The 26,183-nt window shown below is 48.2% G+C and overlaps 1 protein-coding gene across 2 annotated transcripts in view; it reads left to right on the forward strand.

Moving 5' to 3' along the window:
- Positions 1–26,183, forward strand: part of ATG9B (autophagy related 9B) — a 336,653-nt gene that overhangs the window by 202,086 nt on the left and 108,384 nt on the right. For both annotated transcript variants that reach the window (XM_086940924.1, XM_086940925.1), the window contains exons 7-8: positions 1,589–2,337; positions 16,467–16,620. In XM_086940924.1, the coding sequence (XP_086797050.1) occupies positions 1,589–2,337; positions 16,467–16,620 (903 nt within the window). The remainder of the gene's footprint in view (positions 1–1,588; positions 2,338–16,466; positions 16,621–26,183) is intronic.

A 26,183-nucleotide genomic window follows, 5' to 3' on the forward strand; every position in this document is an offset into this window, starting at 1 on the left:
ACTGTCCCGCTACCCCCTTCCCACCGAGACTAAGTTCAAGGGGATCCTAGAGCCCTGTTTCTACTGTATCGTTACGATAACCTGCCAAAGAATACTGATAAAAGAGTTAAGAACCTATCTTTGTGTGGTGTCCATCTGTGGGGGGGTGGTTGCTAGTCCGTACGATCTGAGGAGAGGACCCTCGCCAGGAGGCCTCTCCCCCTTGCTCGGCCGACCCTCAGGTTTCCCGTCTAACAATGTTGTACTGCATAACTAAATACTTATAAGGTTCCAAAGGCGAGACATATTGGCTATGCCAATGCTTGTTATTATTTTTAAAGGAAAACTGTTTCTACTGCTTCTGTACCAACCAGCAGTAGAGGTTTATTGAACCCTGCTTTACCGTTTTTTTTAACTTAAGGCTTTTTATAAATATTCCAACGATTCACAATTTTAAGTACTGTGCAATAGTTCCCATGAGGAACTCTAGACTATACCCTTTTTGCTCTTGTGCCCCCTCCAGACTATTTTATGTTTGTTAATGAAAACCACCAGCATTTTCCCTGTCAGATGTAAGTAATCCAGAGGTATGGTACATAAACCACATTTTTATTGGGTGTGAAATCTAGGTGATACTGCTGTTTTTCACAAAAGTGAGAAGTATTTGTCCATTTCGGTTCCATTACAGAAGTATTGATTAATAATCATAAAAAAGCTACATTAACAAGTACAAATATAAAAGTCAATTAGTAGGAACTACAGGTTAGCAAACTAAACTTTCTGATTGAAGGAAAAAAAGCAATGACTTGTTTTACCCGCCGTAGACTTTAGAATCATCTGAAGTAGAAACCTATTGTAGGGAAAATCACCTTTCCTAAAAAGTAAAGCGCAGGTTTACAGTTATAAAGAACATGCGTTTTAAGAATTAGGGATTAAAAATAAACGCATGAAAGGCTTAGAATCCAGTGTCCAGTGAAAATGTTCACTTCTTCCTGATTTCTCTCTGACCCCCATTCCTCTACTTGAACTGTTGTCCTACTCCCCCGTATTCACTTTCGTAGTCTGTTTCATACAGTCTTTTCCCCATTTTGTAGGCTTGTATGGGAAGTTCTAATATTGGGATTGGAGCATAAGCAAAATGTGCTTGTAAACTCATCTTTTACCCTTTAAAACTAACTTTTCGTTCACTGCTTAGAGGTAGTTGTTCATAAGATTTCCCTAACCTACTAGCAGGGCCACTTTAAATTGATAGTTTGTCGACTAAAGAACGACATCAAAGTCGACTACACTTTGAGCAAGTCCCTTGATTCAGATGGAATGCAAAGTTTTAGTAGCATTGAATCATTCGCTGGAAATGCTTATATTCTCCTGTACAAAACATGAAACTTTTATCTAAGAAAGTATTTAAAAATGTCAGTACTCTGTCTGAAATTCTATTTTCCTTGCTAAGTGTTTTAATATCTCTTTCATTTGTGGCGTTGTCTGTTTTTCTCTCCCCCTCAGTTGTTTATAATCCTTTGTTTTTATCAACAATCTAGCATCTCTTTGAATGTTTACCTGTGCTGAGCTGCCTCTTAAGTTGTAACCTCTCTTTTTTTTTTCGTGACAGGATGAGCTTTGTAACTTCACCTGGCAGGAGGTCCAGGACCGACTTGTCTCATTGCAGCGAGAGCAGCAAATGTGCGTCCACAAAAAGGAATTGACAGAACTAGACATATACCACCGCATTCTACGCTTTAAAAACTACATGGTGGCAATGGTCAACAAGTCCCTGTTGCCTATTCGCTTCCAGCTGCCGCTGATGGGTGATGTCATCTTTCTTACCCAGGGCCTGAAATACAACCTGGAACTTCTCTTCTTCTGGGGGCCTGGCTCTCTCTTTCAGAACAAGTGGAACTTGCAGCCAAAGTACAAACGCATGGGAAATCGCCTAGAGCTGGCACAGCAGCTCAGCCGCAACATCTGCCTCTTGGGTTTAGCAAACCTCATCCTCTGCCCTTTTATTTTGGTTTGGCAGATTCTGTATGCATTTTTCAGCTACACAGAGGTCATCAAGAGGGAGCCTGGAAGCTTGGGAGCCAGGCGCTGGTCACTTTATGGCCGCCTCTACCTACGGCACTTCAATGAACTAAATCATGAGCTGCACACCAGACTGAGCCGTGGCTATAAGCCAGCCACGAAGTACATGAACTCTTTTACTTCCCCCCTGCTGACTGTTATTGCTAAAAATGTGGGTTTCTTCTCTGGCTCCATTCTGGCTGTACTCATCTCGCTAACTGTGTATGATGAAGATGTGCTGACCGTGCAGCACATTCTCACTGCCATCACCATTCTGGGTGTTGTTGTCACAGTGGCCAGGTAAGCCCATTTTTGAGTGAATGTGTCCCATCCAGTGTGATTTGAAATGGGATGCCAACTTTCATTCCTTTTGGAAGCAAGAACGTACCTTGTGTATGCCATGATCAGAGTTCTGTTCCTACTATGTACCAGCTTCCTCTCTACGCAGCAATAGTTCAAAATGGGTATATATTCAGTCCAAAAGTGGAACAACCACCTAGAGAATGGTTTAAAGGTTACATTTTGTGTCCCCAAATATGTACATGGTCGATATTTTATAGTTGCACATCTTTTGCTTATCTCTTGTAGCAGATGATTTATCTCAGAATATTCTTTGGTCTTTATTCTTTTTTTTTATATTGACTAGTGATCTTACTAAATTATATCCACCGCACTCTTTTTCTTCCTTAATTTTAACCTTAATGGCTACTGGAATAATGATGACAAATGCACACCTTGGTGTCCTAGAGCTAAGCTGTTAAAAAAAGCAGATTGGATATCAGGAGAAGATGACAGACGGAGAACAGATGAGCAACAGGATTTAGGATGGAAACAGAAATGTTTTGGGAGACTTACGGAAGGCCAGAAAGTTCCTTTGATTTCTGAGTGCTGGGGCACAAGGGGCTTAATTGGAAATAATCTGCCTCCTGATCTGAAATGCTAGACCTTAGCACGGGATGGAATATCGGGATCAACATTGTTATGGAAATAATGGGGCCGGTGGAATGAACAGCAAGGTGACAAAACCAGAATGCCTTGAAAATAGAGTACAGAGAGGTGAGAAGGCAACGTAATTTGCAAAGATGATTGGAGGTAAAGGAGTGGCCAGGAAGACTATAGATAAGATAGCAGCATTCTGGACAGTTCAAAGTTGTGACGGCAATCATTGAGGTTTGAGGTAGTCAGTCCAAAGTGTAATTATTGCCATAGTCTAGACGAGAAAGAATGATCGATTTAACAAAAGTTTCCTTTAAGCAAAAAGGAGTCAAATGTTTTTTATAAGAGTCTGATGCAGCAGAAGCAATTGGCAGATACTTCAGAGTGTTTAGGATTGACCTCTTATTCAGACGTACACTAAATATCGCTAACTCCCATTTCATGTCTTTTAAAAGCTTTTTCTTCTAACCTAGTGCATTATCCTCGATTTCTTTACCTGCAGCAAACTATAATGCTAACTTGGAAAAGTACTTTGGATCAGCTATTTTATCTTTCCAGGGCAAACCTTGAACAAAAAGGGAGTTGCCTACCTATCAGGCACTGAACTCGTAATCTCACCAAAAGTGAACTAAAACTTCTTTAACTTTTCAAATCATGCTAGAATACGCTTATGGGAAGGAGTTCACACATCAGTGTTGTAGACATTCTTGTGGAACTTAAGGGCATATGAGATGAAACAAAAAATGTTTCTTGCATTTGACTAGCTTTAAAAGTGTATGTAAATATTTCCCATGCTACTTGTCTGTGTGAAGACGTTTCTGTTATTCCATCTTAATTATATTGAGATTCAACCCATCAACATCATTAATGAGACTGGAGAGAGAGAGAGGAATCTGTTTATTTAGACCATGGTCTCTAAACTTCGAGTTCATAAAAATTATAAAACATTGCAATCCCAACAATAACAATTGATGCGTAATGGTCTCTAAAATCCCACAGTTACTTTTCTGAGCTGCTCTACTTATACATTTATAGCAAGCCATAAGATACCATTGGCTCATATTTTTCAGTATTTCCAATTTAAAAAGGATCAGTAAAAAAAATGTTAAAAACATCTTAACTTAGTAAAATAATCATTACAATTTTTAAAAAGCCCTTTACATACATCATTATTATTTTACAAAGGTTAAAACCATTTAAACTAAACATTAATGAGACTGGCATAGTGTTTACCTCATACTTTCATTGATACTCCTCGAATAAGTCCATTTGGGGCATTATATCAGTATAGCTGCAGTATAGCTGCAAGCTTCTTCCTTGCGTAGTAATCCCTCAATAAGTATTACTGTATCCCTATCCTTGGAGAACACAACCTGTCCCTCAAATATCGGATCTGAAATGGATGCATCCCACAGTGGGGTGATTTAGTGCAGCTTGGGTGTCGATAAGGCCCCACTCCTACCTTAATGGACTCCTTTCCTTCGCATACTTACATTTTATCCATTAGAAATCTATTTTGTCTGAGAAGCTGTAGAGCAAAGTCTGGTAATAGATATGATCCAATTGTGGCTTGATAAATTATATCATAATTATTGCTATAATGTCTATGATTCGTTTAAATGGGCTTGACCCAGTAGTAAACGTTATGTTCAAGCCAGGCACAATCCCTCGTCTTCCAAGTTATTAAACAATTTGAAGCTTGGAATACAGATAAACCTTGAAGGACTACATCTTGGAATCTTGCGAAAAACGTTTTCTTAATGTAGATCAGTATTGCATCAAATATAAATGCTAATTTTGCCAATACTATAATTTTGCCTGTATTCATCCATCAATCAGTGAAAAATGATCCCACATACTGATAGTGTTTGTTTCTTTTTAAAAAGCTTTAAAATTCCACTTTATAATCGTGTCCAGTTTCATTTAAATACCAGTGTCAAATAGTAGAGGTTTTGTCTGTAGTAACCACTCTGTCTAAATGTCCCTTCATTATTCTGTGAGAATTATAGAGCTCTCTATAAACGTGTCCTTAATTGTAGGGTAAAACCGGTAATAACCCATATCAAGGATACTGATGACCGGGACTTTAAGACGCATGTTCTTACTAACATCCTAACTAGAACTATCAGCCTAGCACTAGGCCAGCTATAGATCGCCTTTGGCGTTTGTTTAAAGTTCTTAGTGAGAGTGTATTATATTACCACTGTCAAAAGGGTCACTTAACCCAGTTGATTGGTTTTTCAGTGTTGACCTAGCAGTATGCTAGAAGAAGGTATTATAATTTGCATTAATTAATACTTGGGCCAGCACTATCAAATGTTATAAACTCGTTTAGGGGAGGAACGAGAACTGCCCTGCATAATGACAGCGATCCATATTTGCTTGCCCTAGCCACAATATTTGTAATGGTATTTCAACCTGTTGAGCCCTACTCTGTGCCTGCTGTTGCCTGACCGCCCTTGTGGGCCAGTACCTGCAGCCTGTGCTGCACGGTTGAGGCTTGGTGCATTACATTCACAGCTGTGTTGTGAGCGCTGCACTTCGATATAACAACAAATAGGGATGGAAGTTTATTTTTTCCTGTGTCTGTAGACACGTCTAGCTTGGTTGTAATGGCATTGTTCTGGTAAATATGTAATTTGAGCTATTCCAAGGATTGTTAATGTTAGCCCATTAACAGGAGATGCCGTCTTTTGACATCTGAAAGGCCATTTTTGTCATCTCACCCACTGGGCTATTTAACCATGTCTTCCTACAAGACAAAACAGACAGAGAGCCAGGAACTAACTTTGATTTTGGATTTCTCAACTCTGCACTTTGGCGTTGCAACATAAGGTAACGCCACCTATTTGTTTCAGCCAATAGCATGTTGCATTGTGGGGCTTGTTCTGCTTTTAATAGCTTCCTTATGGAATGAAAACCCCTGCACCCAAAGCGCTGTAGGCTAAAATTGGCAACAAGTGACGTACATGATACTAAGACGCTTGTTGGCGACCTTTTATCATTGTACAAAGTAGCCAACTCTATTCCAAAAACAGGTTAGTGAGTAACACCAAAAGTAAACTCTGCTCACATTTTGTGAAGGTTCACTTTTCACTCACATCATGCTTTAAAACAAGCATTGGCAATTTGGATTGTTTTTCTTATGCGAAGAGGAAAATCTTATACCAAGTTTCACACCCCAATAAAGGTTCAAAAAGAACAGCCGCAATGCAACTTTGCCTAACACAAATATTAAGTAAAGGACAGTTGGCAGCTGCTGAAGGAACATCACATGGTTCTTTCATGCATACAGTACAGGTACAACACAGGTAGCTAAAGTACAAAAGAGTGAGGGATATTAAAGGAATGTTGTATAATTTCAAAGCTGACATAAACATACAAGATGTACAAACCTCCTGCAAGAAATAGCCAAACCCTGTATGGAATTACATACATTCATGTACTGATATAGGATGAACACACGCCTACCTCGTGCAGTATGCTTAATCAGTGGGTTCTATATCTTGCACTTGGATGCATTAGAGAATACTACAGTGCACATTTCGTACAGTCTCCTTGTTATAGGGTTCCCTAGTTTGGGTGAGGTTATGTCCCTTATGTCAACATTTATTTTCTACCTTTGTAAACTGTTAGACGTATATTAAAATTGTAGGTGGGTGAGCGCAACATGTTTGTTTTTTTACCTTTGCCTCCCTACCGCAAGATTAACATAAGGGGGCCAAGCAATGGACATTTCTCTTGTCCATCATCTGTTTTCAGTGCTTGAATATTGCTGAATTGATTAAGTGAGGAGGAAGCAGCCCCTTCATTGTTTCATAGAGTCAAGTCAGTAAACTGTGGAATCCTAGCATCTTTAAGCTTCCCAATGTTTCAGTCCCAATTTCCTCCAACCTGTTTTCAGCCTGTAGTGCTACATCTTTTCTTAGGGTTAAATAGGATCCCCTGTCTCCCGTAGATCACCCTCCTAATTTGTATATGGTAACAGAGGATGTGCACATAGAGGCTCAGTATCCTGATATCTGTCTCTGCTTCAGCATAGTGTCATTCGGTTGTAGTATCTCTGATTTGTATAGTCTGGATTGACAATGCAGCTGTCACCAAAAAATGATGTGAGAATTACTAATAGAGTGGATTTTTCTCCGCTGACATGTTGGGAGCTAGGAGTTCATGCTTTAATTGGGTAGAAGTTGTTTACTTCCACAAAAATGTGTTTACCCTCCATGCAGGTGCGATCATTTTGTTTATGTAGCCAGCTGCCTGAGCGCTAACATACAGGGTCACAACATTGACCTTGTATTGCAATTAAAGTCTCATACATAACTAGGTAATTTAGGGGTTTCTTTTCTCTGGCAATAGCACAGATGGGATGAGAGCAACCATGAAGAATGTATTGCAATCCAATCACTCTCCCCTTCTATCAATAAATTTAGATTTCAGACTTTGTTTGCGTTTGAAAGCAGTATGGAATGCCCAGGGCTACACTGAGGTGTATTCCTGGCTTGACAGTTCAAATTATGTAATCAACCAAAAATAACTTTCAGAGTACTACTGAGAGAGGAGATAAGCCTCTGTTCACATTTTGGTTTCCCTGAGTACAGTATTTGGTTTGGCTGAATGTGTGTGCTGTCACTAAAAAGTTTGCTTTATGGCACTTTTTGGCGTGTGCTAAACTTAATACTTGATACAACAGAATTGAGTTGATTATAGTGGCAAGTCAAAGATTATGGCTATAGGCCTTACCTGTTTATTGTGACATTTTATGATAAAGGTACTAGGCCTGGCATATGTATAGTCAATAGGCATTTAAGTGTGGATTGTTATTGCTCCATATTAAAGACTACCTATAGATGTTTTAAAAAATATTTTTTTATTAACATTGCTCATATCATCATACATTACAGGACAGCATTCATAAAGTATGTGGCAGAATTGCAGTTTAGAATACAGTGTAAGGTATTTGAAGGCACAATCGGGGCATACAACTGTTAAGATCACAACCCTGACCCTCCCCCAAGTGCCCTATACTTCCGCCAAGGCCTCCAAATTTTCTTCCATTTCTTAGTGCAGCCCCATCTCTTATAGATAGTTTCCTCGACCCTTTGGCACCAATCTAGGTCGCTCATCCATTGGTCCCACTGTGGAGGCATCTGTGACCCCCCAGCCTCTCGCTATGTTCCTTTATGCCACCCGGCTGCCAACGCCAACCAGATCTCATTATATCTAGACCAGTCCGAATCGTTCTTGATCATTAGCAGCAGCCACCTGGGCTCTAGCGGGACCTGTGAGCCCACTACTGTTGACATTGTGTCCGCAACCTTAGTCCAAAAGGGCACTATCTCTGGGCACTCACACAATATATGGTAGAAGGTGCCTTCCTCCCGACATCCCAGTGCACAGAGGGCTGACTGACTTCTTCCCCAGGCATATAGGTGGGTACGGGGTAGTGTACGCGATGTAGGATTTGAAGCTGCACTAACCGAAACCGGCAGCAAATTGCTATCTCAAGTGGGCTTTGCAGGGTGTCGTGCCAGTCGTCATCTTCCAGGTCACCTATGTTACTCACCCACCTTGACCGCAGTGACTTCAGTGGATCAAGCATTTGGTTTGAGTGTGCGGTATATTGTGGAAGTGGGTTTCTCCAATATTGGGTCAAGGAGCAGCCTATCCTCCATGGTGGAATACTCCAGGATTGACGTGTTACTCCTTATGTGAGCGGGCAGGGCATGGGAGAGGCGTATGTAGTGGTAATGTTGTGAGTCATGGAGATCGTATTCTTTTTTAAGGTAGGCGAAGGATCGAGGGGCCTCCCCTTTCCAGACATCTCCTAAATATTCAATGCCTATGAGTTTCCATCCCCTGAACCCAGTTACTTCTATTAGCTGGTCTCCAAGCCATAAAGGGGTTCTACCCGTCAGGGAGCCCGATCACCCTAGGAGCTTATTTGCCTCCCTCCAGCACTGAACAACCACACCTGTGTGAGACGGCCAATCTCTTCTTGGCTTCTGAGCATAGAGCAGTGGCTCACAACTTCCACCAGGCATGACAATCCGGTCGACTCTATAGGCCGGTTCCGACCGATCAGCTTATACCCAATCATTGACCACCTGTAGTTGTGAAGCCCAATAATACAACTTGACGTCCGGAAGGGCCAGCCCCCCATCGTACACCCCTCTCGTCAGCTTATGCAATGCTATCCTTGGGTTGCCACCATCCCAGAGCAACATCCGTAGTGCTTGTGTAATTAGAGTGAATACCCCATGTGGAACTGGATATGGCATGTTTTGCAGAATATAGAGAAGTCGCGGTAGTGCTAGCATCTTAAATATTGCAGCTCGGCCCATGAGGGAGAGAGCCAACGACCTCCGATGGCTCACGTCAATCCCCAGGCGCATCAATTGGGGTTCCAGGTTCTTAGTAAGGAACTCTGCCCTATCTCTAGTGATGTCTGATTATTAATATTTAAATCAGTTTATTGCGATTGAGGCGGGACATCTAGTCGGCATCCGTGGGGGGACCAGAGAGTGGATAAATCAATGACTTTGCCTAATTAATGGTATAGCCCGAATAGCTACCGAATAATTCAAAGAGGTGTAGTGCCTGCTCTATCGAGTGGTATGGTCTGGCCATATATAGCACAATATCGTCCACGTACAGGGAGATACGCTCTTCCCACTCGTCAGTCAACGCCAAGCCCCAGAACGACCTGTCCTTCCTAATCCAATGAGCCAAGGGCTCTAAGGCCAAGGCAAATAGGAGGGGGACAAAGGGCACCCCTGTCTGGTACCCTTCCGTACAGGAAATGCCCCGGACACAACGCCGTTAACTCTCACCCTCGCTACCGGCTGCTCATACAAGAGCCGCGCCCAGCTGCAGAACGTTGGGCCGAATCCCAATCGCTGGAGCACCATGAACAGGTAGGGCCATTCAATACTATTGAATGCCATTGAGACGTCCAGCGCCATCAATGCTGTCTGGGTGTTCCCCACATTCTCCGTCATATATAGTACTCCATAAAGGCGGCGTAGATTGTGACGGGTGCTCCTGTGCGGCATGAACCCCGATTGATCGATATGCACAAGATCCGGCAGAACTGATAGCAGCCTATCCGCCAAGGCCTTAGCCAAGACCTTGGCTTGAAGATTAATAAGTGAAATTAGGCGGTAGGAAGAGCAATGATCAGCCGGCTTTCCTATTTTGTGGATTACAACAATCGTGGCCTCTCATTGATCAGGCAGGAGCCTTCCTACCTCTCGCGCTTCTAAGAACATCTGAAGGAGGGGGTCAAGGATGACATTTGCCTGCCACTTGTATATTTCCACTGGGAGCCTATTCGGTCCCTGCGCCCTCCCGGATTGGAGGGAGTTGAGGGCCCCTCCTATTTCCTCCCCGGTAAAATCTGCCTCCAGGCGGTCTCTTTGCTCCTGGGACAATGTGGGCAACGCAAAGTCTTGTAGGAACTCTGCGCAGACCTGTTCAGTCCTGGTGCAGACCGGGGTGTATACCCCTTCAAAGTAGGAGGCAAAGGCTTCCGCTATGTCTGTACTATTGGAGGCTAATGAACTTGTCCGATCACGGACCACGGCTACCCATGAGTGCTCCCTGTAACGCTGCTCGAGCCACGCGCCAGTAGCTTCAAGGCCTTATCTCCCACATCATAAATCCGATGTTGTGTGGCAAGGGAGTAAGCGCGCGCCTCGCTCTCAGCCAGAGCCCTGAGCTCCTTTTGTTTAAGAGCCAAGGTATGCTGGAGCAGTGCCAGCCTCCCATTCAAGTCTCTCTATCTCTCTTTCCAACTGGCTGACCTGTAGGGACTCCTCTTTCTTTTGGGCCTCAATCAGAACCTGGGCCTGCCCTCTCAGAACAGTCTTATAGGCGTCCAATTAATGTGATATGGGACTGAACCGAACCCTGAATTTCTTCAAAATAGAGCTGGGAACCCTCCGGGAGTTTATCACCTATGGTTTCATCTTGGAGGCGCCACGGATCTATCCTCGAGAAAGACTCCCTGTTGATCACCGGACCCTTAAGAGTAACGCTAACCGGGGGGGGTGGTCAGAAATTCCCGTGGCCAGGATGTGAGGCCCCTAAAATTCGCCCAATTGATCAGTACGCATGAAGAAGTGATTCATCCAGGAAAAGGACCCGTGTCTAGCCCAATAAAATGTGTTGTGCCGGTGTGAGGGGTGGTGTGTGCGCCAAATGTCTCTAAGCCCCAGGGCCGTAATGAAGCCTTGTAGCCCACATTCTCCCCTGGATCCCCACCCGATTGGTCCAAGTCAGCGTCCATTACGGCGATGGCGGCACCACCTAACAGGAGGACACCCCAGGGAAGGTCTGCCAGAAAGGATCCCAGTTGTGTAAATGTCGAAGAGTGTAGACCAGGCAGGATGTAACTGGAGCCCAGAACTATGGTTCGCCCCTCCCACCTACCTGCCACCGCGACCATAAAGCCCATATAATCTGTCCATGTGCCAGAGAATACCATAGGCAGGGTGTTGCAAATTAGAATACACACCCCTCTTGAGCCCGAGGTGAACCCCGAATGGGCCACCATTTTATAGCCAAATCTGTCAAGGGCCTTACATCTATTACCTCATAAGTGTGTCTCCTGGAGGAAGACCACATCTGGGGAATGCCTTTTCAGGTGCATCAGCACCAATGTGCACTTAATGTTGTTGCTTAACGCATTCCCGTTCCAAATCCATGTTTTAATATGTGTCTGTTCACCCTTTGTGTCATGAGGCCTCCCCCTTCTCGGATAGTCAGCGACCCACTGTGCCATGTTAGAGAAATTCCCACATGCAAAAGAACTATTTTGATATTGAGCCAAACATACCCACCTCCCAGAACCAACCCCCATCCCCCCAACCAACTCCCTCTTCCCCTCTCCCTGCCTCCCTACTCTTTGAGTACCCAACCTCCCACCTTCCAAACTTCCAGAGTGCCTGTCGTCCTATCCGCCCCAAATCAAACTTGAAGATGGAACGCAAGCTTGCAGTCAGCAAAAAATACATGACTAACGGAGGTCTCACCCAGTATGGTAGGTATATACGAGCAACCCTCTGCCAACTCCGCTGTTCCACCACTCCCATCTTCCCTGGCCTTGATGAGCCGACATTGTGGATGTTGCATCCAATTATCAACTCATAACATAACAGAGACAATTGAGTTCAGTATCCTGGATTACCCGATGGCGCCTTTATGCAGCCCCAGGTCCCAGAAACCCTTGCAGACCCCTCCAGCGCTAAGGACAGGAGTCACCTCAAGTAGCAATGCCGACTATAGTTACTTGAGAACACTCTGATCCTGTTCCTGGCTGTGTGATGCTTGTCTGTCCGCACCCATCGTGTCTCGTCCCGGTGGGCGCTGTTCGGCTGTGTGCTGGCCTCCGTTTCTGCCCACTGTCCGCCATCCCTCCAGCCAGTCACTGGCCTCCTCAGGTGACTCGAAGAAGTACTTCTTGCTGCCATCCAAGATCTTGAGGCGAGCTGGAAAGAGCATCATGTATTTCACTCCTTGTTCCCGGAGGGCTCTTTTAATCCCTTTGAAGGACCTCCGCTGGCGCTGAACATGGAGAGTAAAGTCCAGGAAGAAACGGATGGTGGTATTTTCAAACTGAAGATCACCGGCCACCCGTAACGCCTGTAGGATGGCATCTCAATCTCTAAAGTTCAGGATTCGGGCAATGATAGTTCGAGGAGGGGCCCCTGGCTTAGGCTTCCCCCCTAGTGCGCGATGGGCCCTCTCAACTGAAAAAAAAGTTGGACAGACACTCCGGCTTCAAGTGGTTGAGTATCAAGTCCTCTAGAAACCAGTCCGTGGACGGCCACTCCATACCTTCCGGGACCCCCACTATGCGGATGTTGTTGCGCCTTGCCCGTCCCTCCTGGTCCTCCAGTCGGGCATAGATGTCGATTTTATTCTTCGTTAGGGCGGCTACTTGATCTTCGAGTCTCTTTGTCTTGGATTGAAGACTACCAATCCCTGTCTCTGCAACAGCCACCTTTTCAGACATCTTCCTGAAGTCCCGCGCAGTAGGTTGACCTCCTTCGTCACTGAGTTCAGCTTGGGTTCCAGGGTTCCGTGTAACTCTCTGATAGCCGCCATGATGTCTCTGAGCGAGGGGTCGGGCCATTGTCCAGAGGTTCCCCCTGTTGGCTTCCACCCGGATTTCCGTTGTTCCTTCCCATGGCCACTGTGTACTTATTTTTTTGATTGGACTGTCCTTGTCCTAGATGTCTGTTGTGGCCCATATTTGGGTGCGCAGGGCTATCAAACGTGTTGTGGGGAGCGCCTCTGACTGTGTCGCTGTGCGCCTGTGGGGCCCTCAATCGTTCAGCAGGGGGCCGTGTCTGCTGCTTACAATAGGCCGGCAAGGTTTCCGCTATGACAGTCCTCCCTTCGTCTCAGATCATCTCAGACACTTTGCTGCTTGGTGCTGTCTCTCCACACACCTTCCGTCCGGGCAACCCCAATTGTCATTCAAGGCCTGCCCCACTCCTGGCACCGTGCTTGGCAGCGGCGAATGACTGCTGGAACCCAAGCTTGTGTTGCATTAGAAGTAGTCCCCTCCGATTCCACAGGCCACTATGCATGGAGACCTCACTCCCTTTCTGCTCTCCGCACTCCTCTCATGCCATGGTCTGCCCCTACCTGTGGCGTTCCTGCTGCTCTCACATCAAGCTCCTGGAAGGAATCATGCCGCCTTGATCGGGCCTCTGCTCCTGAATGCCTCACAAGTTCTGAGTTCATTTGGGCGCCGCTGAAGCAGGTTGCAACTGCTGTGTGTGTGGTCCGTCCCGCCACACAGAGACCAGCAAGGCCCGCAAATGTTCGCTGGCGGTCTGCGCCAGCCCCAACCTGGGCCCAGATTGCACCGGAGCCAGAACCCGTCGGCCCCACAAGCCTCCCCTCAAGGAGACCGCTCGCTCTCACTGCTTCTTGCACTGAGCTCACCGCCTTTCAATCTCGCCGCCTTGTGGCCTCACAAACAGGGGTTTCACGGCAGAGCGCGCCGCTCCGATTGTCTCTCCACCCCCCGGCGGACACGGTTGACTCCGGGAAGTGAGCAGGAGCAAGTCGCTGCATCCCTCCCCACTCGCACCGCCGCCTACTACCTCCGTAGGAGCTGACTGAAATGGGTCCCGGTACCTCGCTCGGCTACCTCAGGCAGGGGCTCCCACAGTCGCTGCGCTCTTAACTGACAGGCGCTATTGTGTCATGATGACTCGGACGGCTCGGGCGGCCCGGACCTCCACAGTCCAGTGTTAGGATGCCCGGGGGGGCAGCTACTGGTCAGCGCTGTACCCACTGCGTCCTGAAGTCTACAGATGCCGTTAGGTGCCTCTGTTGCTCAGGATAATGTCTGATTTGGGTTCTTAAGCACCGAGTGCTAGCGCAGCTCTCCTAGCGTGCGGATATTTTCAGCAGCTGCAAGCCACGCCCCATATAGATGTTTTTTTTAACTGTAATTTCACTGATTACCGTAGTAGGTAACGGTTTTGGTGCTGTCCACCCTCTTACACAAGCCCTGGGGGTTTTCTCTCTGATGATTTTTGTTAGGCCTTGTCGAGTGGTTTTGTAGATTGTTTTCCAAGCTGTATTTGTCTACACATTTTTGATCTTATAACTGTATGCATGATGGTTGCCAGTGGATGTGCACTTGTATAGGCCAGTGTTGGGTGAAAAGCGAAATGTGACTGTGAATGCAGTTGCAAAATGTTCGCATTTAACCACCTACTTCAAGTAGGTGGGAACCCATTGGCAAATGGGAAGGGGTCCCTAAGGAACACCTTCCCCTTTGAGAATGCCAGCGAAAACTTTTTTTCAGAGCAGGCGGTTGTCCCATTGACCACTGCCTGCTCTTAAAAAAGGAAAAGAAAACTTTTCATTTTTCTATTTTTAAATGCAACCCGTTTTCCTTTAAAACCTTTAGGCTACCTAGTCTCTAAAGGGAGCTTTGCATGGGGAGCTGTATTCTTACTGCTCCCTGAGCCGTACCTGTGCTCTGCTTAGCTTCTGGTGCCCTTCTCCTGTTGGTGGAGCCATCTGTTGCAGCTCTTCCAGAATCAGCCAGCAAAGCATCCCCCTTATTGCAAACCCCAGGGCCTCCTGGCGTCTTGAGGGAAATACGGGTGGTAGTGAAGCCTAGGAACAGTCCATAAAAGTCTTAGGGGAGCATCCAGGACCCCCGTCAGGTCCTTACCGTTCCTCGGGGGCATATAAGGACCCTCATCACTGACTCTGGACATACCAATCATAGTCTGGGGTTCAGCTGGGGTCAGTCAGAACTAATTATCAGAGGAAGATTTCCTCCCCACCCTTTCCTTTCCCAGGAACCAGGTCAATCCCTGTTAAATTCCCTTTTGTGTGGGGGAAGCCTTTGATCCCTTTGCTTTGGAGCTGAGAAATTAACTTGGGCCGGTAAGGAGGGTAGGGGAACAGAATAAAGTAATCTGATTGAGACGAGCCAAATAATTATGACAAATATTGAGGCTCCATAACATGTGAATATGGGTTGTTGGGCACTAGGAACTTATACTCATGGTGCATGTCTACCCCAAGATTGATACCTTGTTGAACTTTGTGGGCCTAAGTTGTGCAAAACTGTATTTAAGGCAAATTTTACCTATAGTGTATAATATTCTGAAAACACTATTGACCTTCTGTAAGAACTGCAGACCTGTATAATGAATGCCCACTCCTAAAGTGTACCCCAGGTCAGTACTGATTCCTAAAGAGTCCTATTTGCACCATGCTACCTGTGCACAGATACCGGGCTGCAACGATGATATTCTCACATGTGCAACCCGCACATGTGTTTACATGTACTCTGCCCTGAGCCTCTTACCCTAGCTGTGCAGCAGTGGATTATGTTATAGGCAAACAGTGGTGGTTATGACACTCTTCACCACAAATTTACTGTTCCGAGAGACGTTAGTAGTGAGACTTACAGCAAAAGTCTAAAAAATCGGTAGCCCATTAAAAATACTGGTGAATTTGATGAGTGGAACTTATTTACCACAGGTTTCATTTGCAGATGTCTTTCCAGGCCTACAGAAAGCTGACCATATTAGACCCCACACAACTCTAATTCCTGTCATTTGAGAACAATACCTCCATTCACATGCTTTAATGTGGCTTTGAGTACAGAACTGAATTTACTCACTATAAAATATCCAACCCTTACATATAGCCCCCACCATTACTCCAACAGACTGGCTTTCAGATAGCTCCCTGTAACAGATCTCCCCTTCTTACTTTTAACATATGAGTGTAAATTGATCTTGAATCCTTGAGATTCTCTATCAGACCACTGCACTCTGTGCATTCCACTATCACACAGCATGTATTAACCTACTTGCTATTGTGGGAGGCCAGGCTTTCTGGGCTCTTTCCATTACACCCTTGTTTTTTTTATAGCTTCTACCTTCAAAATGGAGACCTCCTCCTGTCTTCTGCTTAACCTCTTTTTCATTTCATTGTTGCAGGTCCTTCATTCCAGATGAGCATATGGTGTGGTGCCCAGAACAGCTGCTGCAGTGTGTCTTGGCACACATCCACTACATACCTGACCACTGGCAGGGCCATGCTCATAAGTCTGAGACCAGGGACGAAATGGCCCAGCTCTTCCAGTACAAAGCGGTGAGAGATGCTTGCTTGAGTGTGTACTTTTTTTTAGTACTCTGTCTTTTACAGATTGTTCCGCAACAGCTTCTTAAATCTCTTAGCCGATAACTTTCTCCTTCTGTTTTCTCTCCTGTGCACTCTACAGTTCATATTACTTATAAACTTACAGTCCAGTCTCTTCTATACTGATTAGATGACCTTCCCAGCAAGGGGTGGAATTGAATACTTTACACAACAAGAAAAGTTTTTTAAATTAAAAATAAATAAAACCTTTATTGAGGATTTAGACACAACAAGATTACAGAATTGCACCATGACAAAATAAAATGCATTGCGATACAATATACAAGATCGAAGGCTGCCACTTACATGCACCACAAACAATAACATCAATGAAATAGGTCGGAAGAACACCAAAAGCAATGCGAAGAAATTATTAGGAACAACACCACACATGAAAGAGGGAGAGCACGGAGTGGGGGGGGGGGGGGCGTGAGGGGGGGGAGCAGAGAGGAGGAGACTCATTGAACTTCACCGGTGGCCACTGTGGGCGGAGCACCAGCGGGGATCGCGGGAGAGGTCGTCGGATTCTGGGAAGTATGACTTAGGAGATAGGAAACAAGTGGACCCCATATATCAAGTGGGCAGGATCTAGCAGGCATTAGGTCCCATAATTCGGACAAGAGAACCTGTCATCGGGAAGCATCCTCCAATTAAAGGGCCAGCTTCGGTGTGGGTCGGCGACCCCAGCACATGGAAACCCTGCACCGCGCAAGAACGAGCAGCATAACAATCACTCTACGAGAGGCATCAGGGCAAAATCTGACAAAGCCTTAGAGGCAAAGCAGAGGATTGGGTTGGGGTGAAAATTAAGTGATTTCAGAAATAACAGTGCATACCTCACGCCAATAAGCGGAGACCTTGGTGCATAGCCCGGCAAGAAGGGAGAAATCGTCCGCAGGCGCAGAGCAATGCAGGCATCTGTCACTAGTAATGAGTCCCATTTTGTGCAATTGTGCAGGGGTCCGGTAGAGGCTGTGGAGATATTTAAAATGGATAAGGAGCAGACGATAATTAGGGGAGAGGCATTTAATTTGGGTGCAGCAGTACAGCCAATCATCCTGGGAAATTACGATGCCTATCTCCGTCTCCCACGCCACGCGCACCCTGTCAGTGGAGATGGAGGAAGCCACCAGCGTGGAAGAATAGATTTTGGTAACCAATTTCTGTGGAGAGGGGGACGTGTAGAGGAGATTGAGAGTAGCCATCGAGGGGGGAGGCTGGGGCAAAGAGAGATGGAGTTTCTTACAGACCGCCCAAAGCAGATAATAAGGCAGAGTGTCCATAGGACCAGAGTCAGCGCTAGTGTATAGAATGTGTTCTCAGGGTAGAGATCGGACACAGTGGAAAGCCCAAGACGAGTGGTGTGCTTCACCATCCCCGAAAATTGAAGCGGAAGTAATGGGCATCGCAGCCGCAGAGAGCATGTCCGGACCTGAGATTTTCCGGAGCCTTTCCCAGGCCCAGCGCAGGGTCTCCACTGTGTCGATCTCAGGGCGCGGAGGCTGCCCCGGGGCAAATAAAGCGGTAGAGAACGGCCAAGGGGCAGCCAGGTCAGCCTCGACCGCGACGTGGGGCTGAAACGGAGTGGGATGGAACCAGCAATTGAGAAAGCTTGCCTGGACGCTGAGGGCATAGAGTTTGAGATTAGGGGCACCAAGACCACCGCGCGACATAGGGAGAGTTAAAATATAATATGTCACCCTGGGTTGCCGGCCGGCCCAGATCAGAGCACACCAAAGAGCGGAGTTTACAGAAAAAATGAGCGGTCAGAGGGATGGGAATATTAACAAATAAATATAAGAACTTCGGTAGCACCACCATCTCGGCAATGGCTATGCGACCTGCTAGAGAAAGCGGCAAACGACTCCAGAGAGGAATCTCAGACTCCAGCCAGTCCACCACGCAACCGAAGTTGGCCCTCCAGAGCTCATCAACGCTCCTACTCAGCCAGATCCCAACATACCTAGTGGGCTCTGTAAGAGGGAATAGCATAGACGTACTCAAGTTGACCTGGATGCCGGAGTAGCCTTCAAAACCTATCACCTCACGAACCAGAGGACTGAGGTTCTCCCAGGGTTGGGGGACGTATAGGGTGATATCGTCCGTGTACATTGAAACAAGTAGAGCAGGAGCCACAAAGCCAATGCCTCTCTGGGTGTGATACTGATGCAATCGAGCCGCAAGATGTTCCATTGCGATGGCGAAAAGCATTGGGGACAGCGGCCAGCCTTGCCGTGTACCACGCTAGATGGAGATGGGATCGAAGATTTGTCCGTTAAGCCGAAATAGAGTGGTGGGAAGAGTATAAAGAAGTAGCACTTTACGTATAAAAATCAGACTGAAGCCCAGGCGGGGAAGAAGATAAAAAGGAAGGGCCCCACTCTAAGGTGCTTTAGTAGCGTCCAACAAGGCCGCCACTGACGGGAGAGTCAGGTTTATTTGCTGGAGGACGGAGAAAATGGTCCGACGATTATGGGAGGTGGCATTGCCAGGGATGAAACCGGATTGATCTGGGCGGGCGATAAGCGACATGAGGGGCAAAAGGCGCGAAGCAAGCAGTTTGGCAAAAATGTTGTTATCCGTGTTTATGATGGACAGGGGGCGATAAGAGTCCTCCGATTCAGGTGGTTTATCTGGCTTTAAGAGCAAAGTAAGTAAGGCCTTGTGAAGCGATGGGGGAGTTGCTCAGTTTCAAAGGACTCGTTCTACATGGCTGCAAGGTGAGGAACCAAAATAGGAGCAAAAGCCTTGTAGAAAGAGGCTGGGAAGCTGTCCAGGCCAGGGGCCTTATCTCCGGGCATGCCATTTATTGCGGCTAGTATCTCTTCTTTGGAGAACGGCTCGTCAAGGAACTACTGGTGGGGTTTACCAAGCCATAGCAGTTGGAGTGGGTCCAAATATTTATCAAGGACCTCATGCGAATGGACTGAGCCGTACGTGTAAAGTTGTGTGTAGAGTGAAATAAAGCTTCTTTAATTTCCTCGGGCGAGGTTGTTCGATCAAGTCCGCCGTCACGGAGGGCGTTAATATAAGAAGCCACCGAGGCGGGTGAAGAAGGTTGGCCAGGGTTTTGCCAGGGTGGTCGCCCTTGCCAAAACGGCACGCCCGAGCCTCCCTGCCGAGAAAGGCAAGGTCTCTGTCGGCCTCGTCGGCGAACTCAGTCAGTTTACTTCGGAACTGAGAGAGCTTATCAGAGTTGGGGTCCCGAGCGTGGGAAGAATCACGATCCTTGATCTCCCTTTCTAATTTGTTGAGGGTACCACGTATGGATCGAAGGATGCCGAACTGCTTAGAGATACACTCACCATGAATCACGACTTTAAAACTCTCCCATAGCGTGGATGGCGAATCGACCAAACCCTCGTTTATCTCAAAGAAGTTTGTGATTGCAGTCTGAATTTCATTGCAAAATACCGAGTCGCGGAGGGCATTAGGAAGGAGCCGCCAAGAGAAAAGAGAAAGCACGGCAAGGAGAGTGTGGAAGGCAGAGGCCTAAGCGAACAGGAGCATGATCAGAAAGAGTGTGCACCATGTGATCTACGGAGGTGAGCCAAGCCAAGGTGTCCGGAGTAGTAATCCAAAGGTCCAAACGGGACCAGCAGCTGTGGGAGCCAGCAACACAGGAACCCTCGAGCACGCTGGGCGAGTGTCTCGCCATGCGTCGTACAGAGAGTTGTCGTGAGAATGGAGTTGAGAAGGGCGGTGGCGTGCGGGTGGAGTGTGCCAGGACCGGATCAATCAAGGGAAAGGGAAAGTGTTATATTTAAATCTCCACCCCAGAGGAGCGCCGCAGGGCTGAGAGCAGAAATGTGGTGCCAGACTTGTGTGAACAAAATCAGGGTCGTCACAGTTGGGCCCGTACAGCGCAGCAAGTATCAGGGGCTGGGCGTGTAGAGTGCTGTGGAGAATTACGATGCGCCCCCCAGAGTCGACAATTACTTGTGAGGTTTGCCAAGGGAGCCCCTTACGTAACAGGATGTACACCCCCCGACAATAGTTAGAATAATAAGAGGATTACATTTCCCCCCAGTTTCTGGAGAGAAGCCGAGAGGATATGGCGGGCATGAGATGGGTTTCCTGCAGGAAACATACGTCCACTTTGTGACAGATAAGATGGGCTTGGACCAGCCGTGCTTTACGGTGGTCTTTAAGCCCCTGGACGTTTCAAGTCCAAAGGACAGTGTCTGTCATGGTGCTGTGTCAGGGGGGAGAATACTAAGCGAGTCAATAGGAGAGAAAAATGGTGCGTAGCAAAATAAGGATTTCTGTCCCAAATGGTGAGGTCAATGCGGAAGGCGTGAAGGCGCACGGTGGTGCCATAACCCATGCAGCAAAGAGAGCCCCATAAGAGGGTACCAATAAGCGCTGCGAGGGTGCCCTAGTCTGAGAGACTAACCATAACAGTGCATGGGAAAAGCATAACAATGAGTCCAACATCAGATGCAGAGAGCAAAAATACACAATATAAATGGCGTGTCATAAAGGAGCCAATAGCATGAAGCAGTGCAAGAACGAACATCAAAGCCCCAATAAGAGGCAACAATTCCCTAAAAACCCCAGCCCAACCACCCAGCCCCCCAACCCCAGAAACAGCACCAAAAGACCGACCACTCCCGCACCCACTCCAACCCCCCAATCAGGATGAGATACCACCCAAGGACCCACAACTAGGAAGGGGAGAGTCAATGACAAGCAAGGGAATTATCCTGTGAGGGAATGGCGTTGCTCAGCGTACTCAACTGCCGAAAAAGCAGGGCGGCCAAGCTACGAGCATGTCTGACAACAATCAAAAAGTGACGATTGGAAGAGCGACAAATGCCCCAATGCATGGGCTGGAGGCGGCTGGACCCGGGGTGGCTGCATCAACCAAGACAGCAGCATAGAGCAAGCAAATGAGCCACAAAACTTGCAAAGAGTAACCAACTGTTAGCACACATCCAGTCAATCATTGTCACTAAGGTGGTCAGCCGCAGTGGCCTGAGAGTCAGTAGGTGAGGAGCAGAACGGTTTGTCGAGTTTCTTGGCGTAAGCGAGGGCGTCTTTAGGATCTGGGCAGACAAGCGTTTTGAGCCCTGTCTGATACGCAGCTTCGCAGGGTAAGCCAACGAGTAAGAAACTTCGTGTTTTTAGAGGATCCGCTTTGCTGGGAGGAATTTGCGGCGAACTGCCTGGACAGCAATGGTATAGTCCGGGTAGAACAAAAGTGAGTTGCCTTGATGGTGGATTTTGCCCCTCTCTCTTGCCGCACTGAGAATGGCGTTGCGGTCTCTGAAGTTAAGGATTTTAGCAATGATGGGGTGAGTCGGTAAGCCGGGGCCTGGACGAGGGCCGATGGAGTGGTGCGCTCGCTCGACAATGAAGACGGAGGAGAGGATATTGCCAAAGAGTTCCCTGACAAGCTGTTCCACATAATCCACCTTTCAGGAGATATTGGTGGATTCAGGTACTCCCGTGAGCGGAGGTTGATCCTCTGGGAGCGTGCCTCCAAATCTTCATTTTTATTTCGAATGAGGTTGAGTATTTTGTCCATCTATAATAATTTTTGGCGATCCTGAGTGGCGGCGTCCTTGGCATCAGAGACCCTGGACTCAACATGCAAGAGACGAGCATCGTGGGAGCCAACTCTGGCCTTGACTGAGTCCAGAACAGCAAACAGTTGATTCAGCTGGGCCGCAATACCCGTGACTGTGGACTTGACGTCAAGCATAATCCCCTTCAAATCATCTTCACGTGTTGGGAGGGGCCTCCATGATGGCAGCGGGTTTGCCACTATCCAAACTCGCGCCCTCCTGACGCGTCGCTTGCCGCTGATCAAAGGCGATCTTGGGCTGCTTGGGGTCAGTCCTCCCATGGCTGGCAGGAGCAGGTGGGAGGTGCAGCCAGAGAGCAAGGGGGGGAGATAGCACCCAAGAGAAACAGCAACAGAAACCACAGCAAGTGAGACACAGACAGACAACAGCTGGGAAAACTGCAAGGATGATGGTGAGGTCTCCAATGCAGGTAAGCAGGAGCGGTCAGTCACTGGGGGTCGTGGGATCTGCAAGGTGACTGCAGGACGTGGCACAGGGTATAGACACCAAGCTGGCAGAACAGCGGATTGACAAGGGCAGCCCCTGCAGCCACAGCGGAGTCCCAGGAGGGTCACGCCACTCCGAGCTGACCGCAGAGAGGCCACATGAATAGTCCTCCGGGTACCGCCCGCGCGGCCAGGCGACACAGCTGCAGCGGCACTGCCCCAGGACGCCAAGGGGGACAGTTGGCATCCCAGCGTGGGACCAGCGTCTCGGGTCCACCAGGCGTGGCGTTTTGAGAGGCGTCAGAGCAGGAGGAGGGCACAGAGTGTCTCGCCGTGCGCAACATGCACCCCATGCTACGCCGCAGAAGCTGCTGCAGTGACAATGGTCACCGTGGGAAGACAAAGCCAGGTGCTTGGAGGCGCTGAAAATCGACTCGGTCGGGTAGTGAGTAGGAGGACGCAAAGATCGAGGCCAGCAGTCCAGAAGCCAAAGGTCCCACTGAGGATATCACATCAGCCGGCACAGGGCAGGCTATAAGGCCAGGGCAGACACAGTTCGCACCGTAGAATAACAGGCCTCAGGCTGGTGTTGGTGGCGATTTGGGCCCAGGGTCGGATGCACCTGAGGAGTGAGGGTCGATGCGGCCACTAGGGGGCCGAGGTGTCGCAGCGATTATGTGGAAGGACGCAGGAGGTGGCCGCAGAGAGAAGTGGAGGCACCAGGCGTAGTGCGCAGCTCTGCGGGGGAAGCCGGGAGAACGCGCCAGACCGAGAGCAATCATGGCGGGGAGTCGCAGGGGCACGCTGCCCTGTCACCCAGCCTGGGCACACAGAGCCTCCGCAGTGGGCACCAGAAGGAAGGGGAAATGGCCCCCATGTCGCGGGAAGGCCAGGGCCGGGCGCTGCAGCACACGGGCCCCCAATCCTGCCGGGACAGACCCCAGCAGCAGCCGCACTCACCGGGCACAGCAAACCAGGATTCCACGCGGTCCTCCGATCGATCCTCAGGCTCACGAAGCCAGCCCAGCAGCGAGGTAGGAGTGCCGGGTCTCGCCAACGGCAGGGTTCAGGCCCAGCGCGGCGATCGGACGCCAAATCTTTTCATAGAAAAACAGTCAATGTTATCCTGTGGAGGAAAATAGTGTTATCGGTTTAAAGGTAAGTACTTTGTTGTGGGAGTTAGTGTTCTGGGGTTAGACTCAGGGGTCCCCCAGGGTCAAGGATGCATTCTTGTTACACCCTGAGCTGCACTAGGGAAGCCGGGTGCAGAGTGCTAAGGCCCACTGTTGTCCAATGAGGGTTAGGGGACCTCCGGTTGGTGACTGCTGACTTGCAGGCCACTGGGTTGTGGGAGCAAAGCTCCTGGACTTAAGCTCAGGGCAAATGGGGCATTAGGCCAGCACAAAAGATGCACCCTCAGCAGCACTGGGGCGGCCGGGTACAGAGTGCTGTTTTGGCGCCGGAAGCCCTGTAGCTTTCAATGGGGAGTCTCCGGTTTGCAAAAGCACTGCAGGCTCTGGGATGAAGGTCTTTTGGGTGCAACCACCACTTGGAGAGTTAAGTTAGGATCTTGGGGGGTTGGTTAGGTACAGTTGTTTGGGTCACCCAAGGCCGGGGACGTCTGGTGCAGGGGTGCCTTTTAGGGTCGGATCTTCTTACCAGTTCCTGGTCATGGTTGAGGGGACCTTCCAGCTTGGGGCTGCAGCCGTTGGCTGGAGGCTTGAGGCAGGTCAGGTGTCGCCGGATCTCGGGTCAGGAACGCCGGGGGAACCTCCTTTTGGTGTTGGGCCACTCGGGCGTTGGGTGCAGAGTGGTGCAGACCTGCGGATCCTTGTGGAACTGGAGTCTGTTGTTTGAACAAATCTAGTGTTCACGGGAGACGGAGTCTTTGGGATTGAAGGCAGGCCGGTCCTCCGGGTGTGTCGAGGTTGTTGGCTGCAGGACACACCGGGATTTCGCGGGAGCAGGTTCGACGTGGGGACGGGCCGATAGGGTTGGTGCCAAGTCAGTAGGCGTCCTCCTCTTGTTAGCTTCGGCACGGCTGTTCGGTCCTTCTTCTTTACTTCTTTTAGGATCTCGTCTGAAGAAGCAAGGTTCAGGCTTGCCCCTAAATACTAGATTTAGGGGCGTTACAGGTAGATAAAAAGGTTTGGACCAATGGGTCCCTTCCCTGGGGTGGGTACACCCCCTATTATGCCACCCTACAGTGGGAGGGGGCATAAGCCTTTCCCTGGTTTGGTGGGTTCCCCCATCTGCAAGATGGCGGGGACTGAGAGTTGTACTTCACCTCGCCTCCCCCACCTGAGGGGTGGAGTTGGCAAAGGTGGGCACCCCTCTCTTTCTCGCTTGTTTTTCCCGTTGGTTCTCCCACCCAAAGTGGGGGTCAGAACCAGTGGGGACCAGTTGATGAAAGCAGTAAGTGTCCTGGGGAAGCTCACTAAGGCGGTAAGCCTTTGAAGCTTCCCCTGCTTCGTGAACCCTGTCCATCGTGGGGGAGGAGGCTTGGCACCTTGTCCTATGATGTGCATTGTTTCAGGTCCCCCGAGAACAGCAGGCTTTCGACCCAGGGATCCAGAAACATGTCTGTGGATGGCAGCCTAAGCAGTCACTCAGTCAGGACACTAGAGGTAGGTTCGTTTTCAGGGGGCATCTCTGAGATGCCTTCTGTGTGCATTTTTCTTTAAATCCCACACTTGCATCAGTGTGGGTTTAATGTGCTGAGAAGTTTGATACCAAACTGCTCAGTTTTCAGTGTAGCCATTATGGTGCTGTGGAGTTCTTAATGACAAACTCCCAGCACCATATGCTCTTAATGGCAGCACTGCACTTACAATGTCTAAGAATGGACTTCGACACTGTAGGGGTACAGGGCTCATGCATCTGTACATGCACCACTGGTATAGTGCATCCAGCTAGAGGGGTGACTTATCTATGCCAGGGCAGTGGGATATAGGCATGGCACACAGGGATGTGTGCCATTTCAACTCTTCACTTTGTTCTGCACCAAAAGACACCGCCTGCAAAGGCAGTGTGTGAGTGTAGTGGTAAAGGGCCTCTAATGGTGGCACAATAAGTGCTGCAGCCCTTAGGGGTCTTCTCTGGTCACAGTGCCCTGGGTAAACTGTTCTCTTTTTTAGCCTTTATTATCACCATTAATAAGGAGGTTGTTTGGTAACTGGCACAGCATGAAGTTGGCAGCGCCTATGCAGAGTTCTGCCTGTGTACTTAGCGATGCCAGGCCTTGACTGGCAAGGGTTCGAGGTTTTGTTCAAGAAGCAGAAGGGTCTGAAATTGTTCCTGTTGATCCCAGAGACCCCAGATGGTGAACTTGGTCTCCAATGGACGAGTGCTTCTATTTAACATCTGTAGTCCGTGTTCTTGTGGAGTTTAAAATTAGGCTGTAATTGTGAAATGTGGTGCCATGACTTAAACTCCATCCAGTGCGTCTCAGCCTCCTCGAAGAAATGTGTAGTTCATGGTTCTTGAGGTTGTACACAGT

Source organism: Lissotriton vulgaris, chromosome 10 (assembly GCF_964263255.1).
Source record: "Lissotriton vulgaris chromosome 10, aLisVul1.2, whole genome shotgun sequence".
In the NCBI taxonomy this organism is placed as follows: Eukaryota; Metazoa; Chordata; class Amphibia; order Caudata; family Salamandridae; genus Lissotriton; species Lissotriton vulgaris.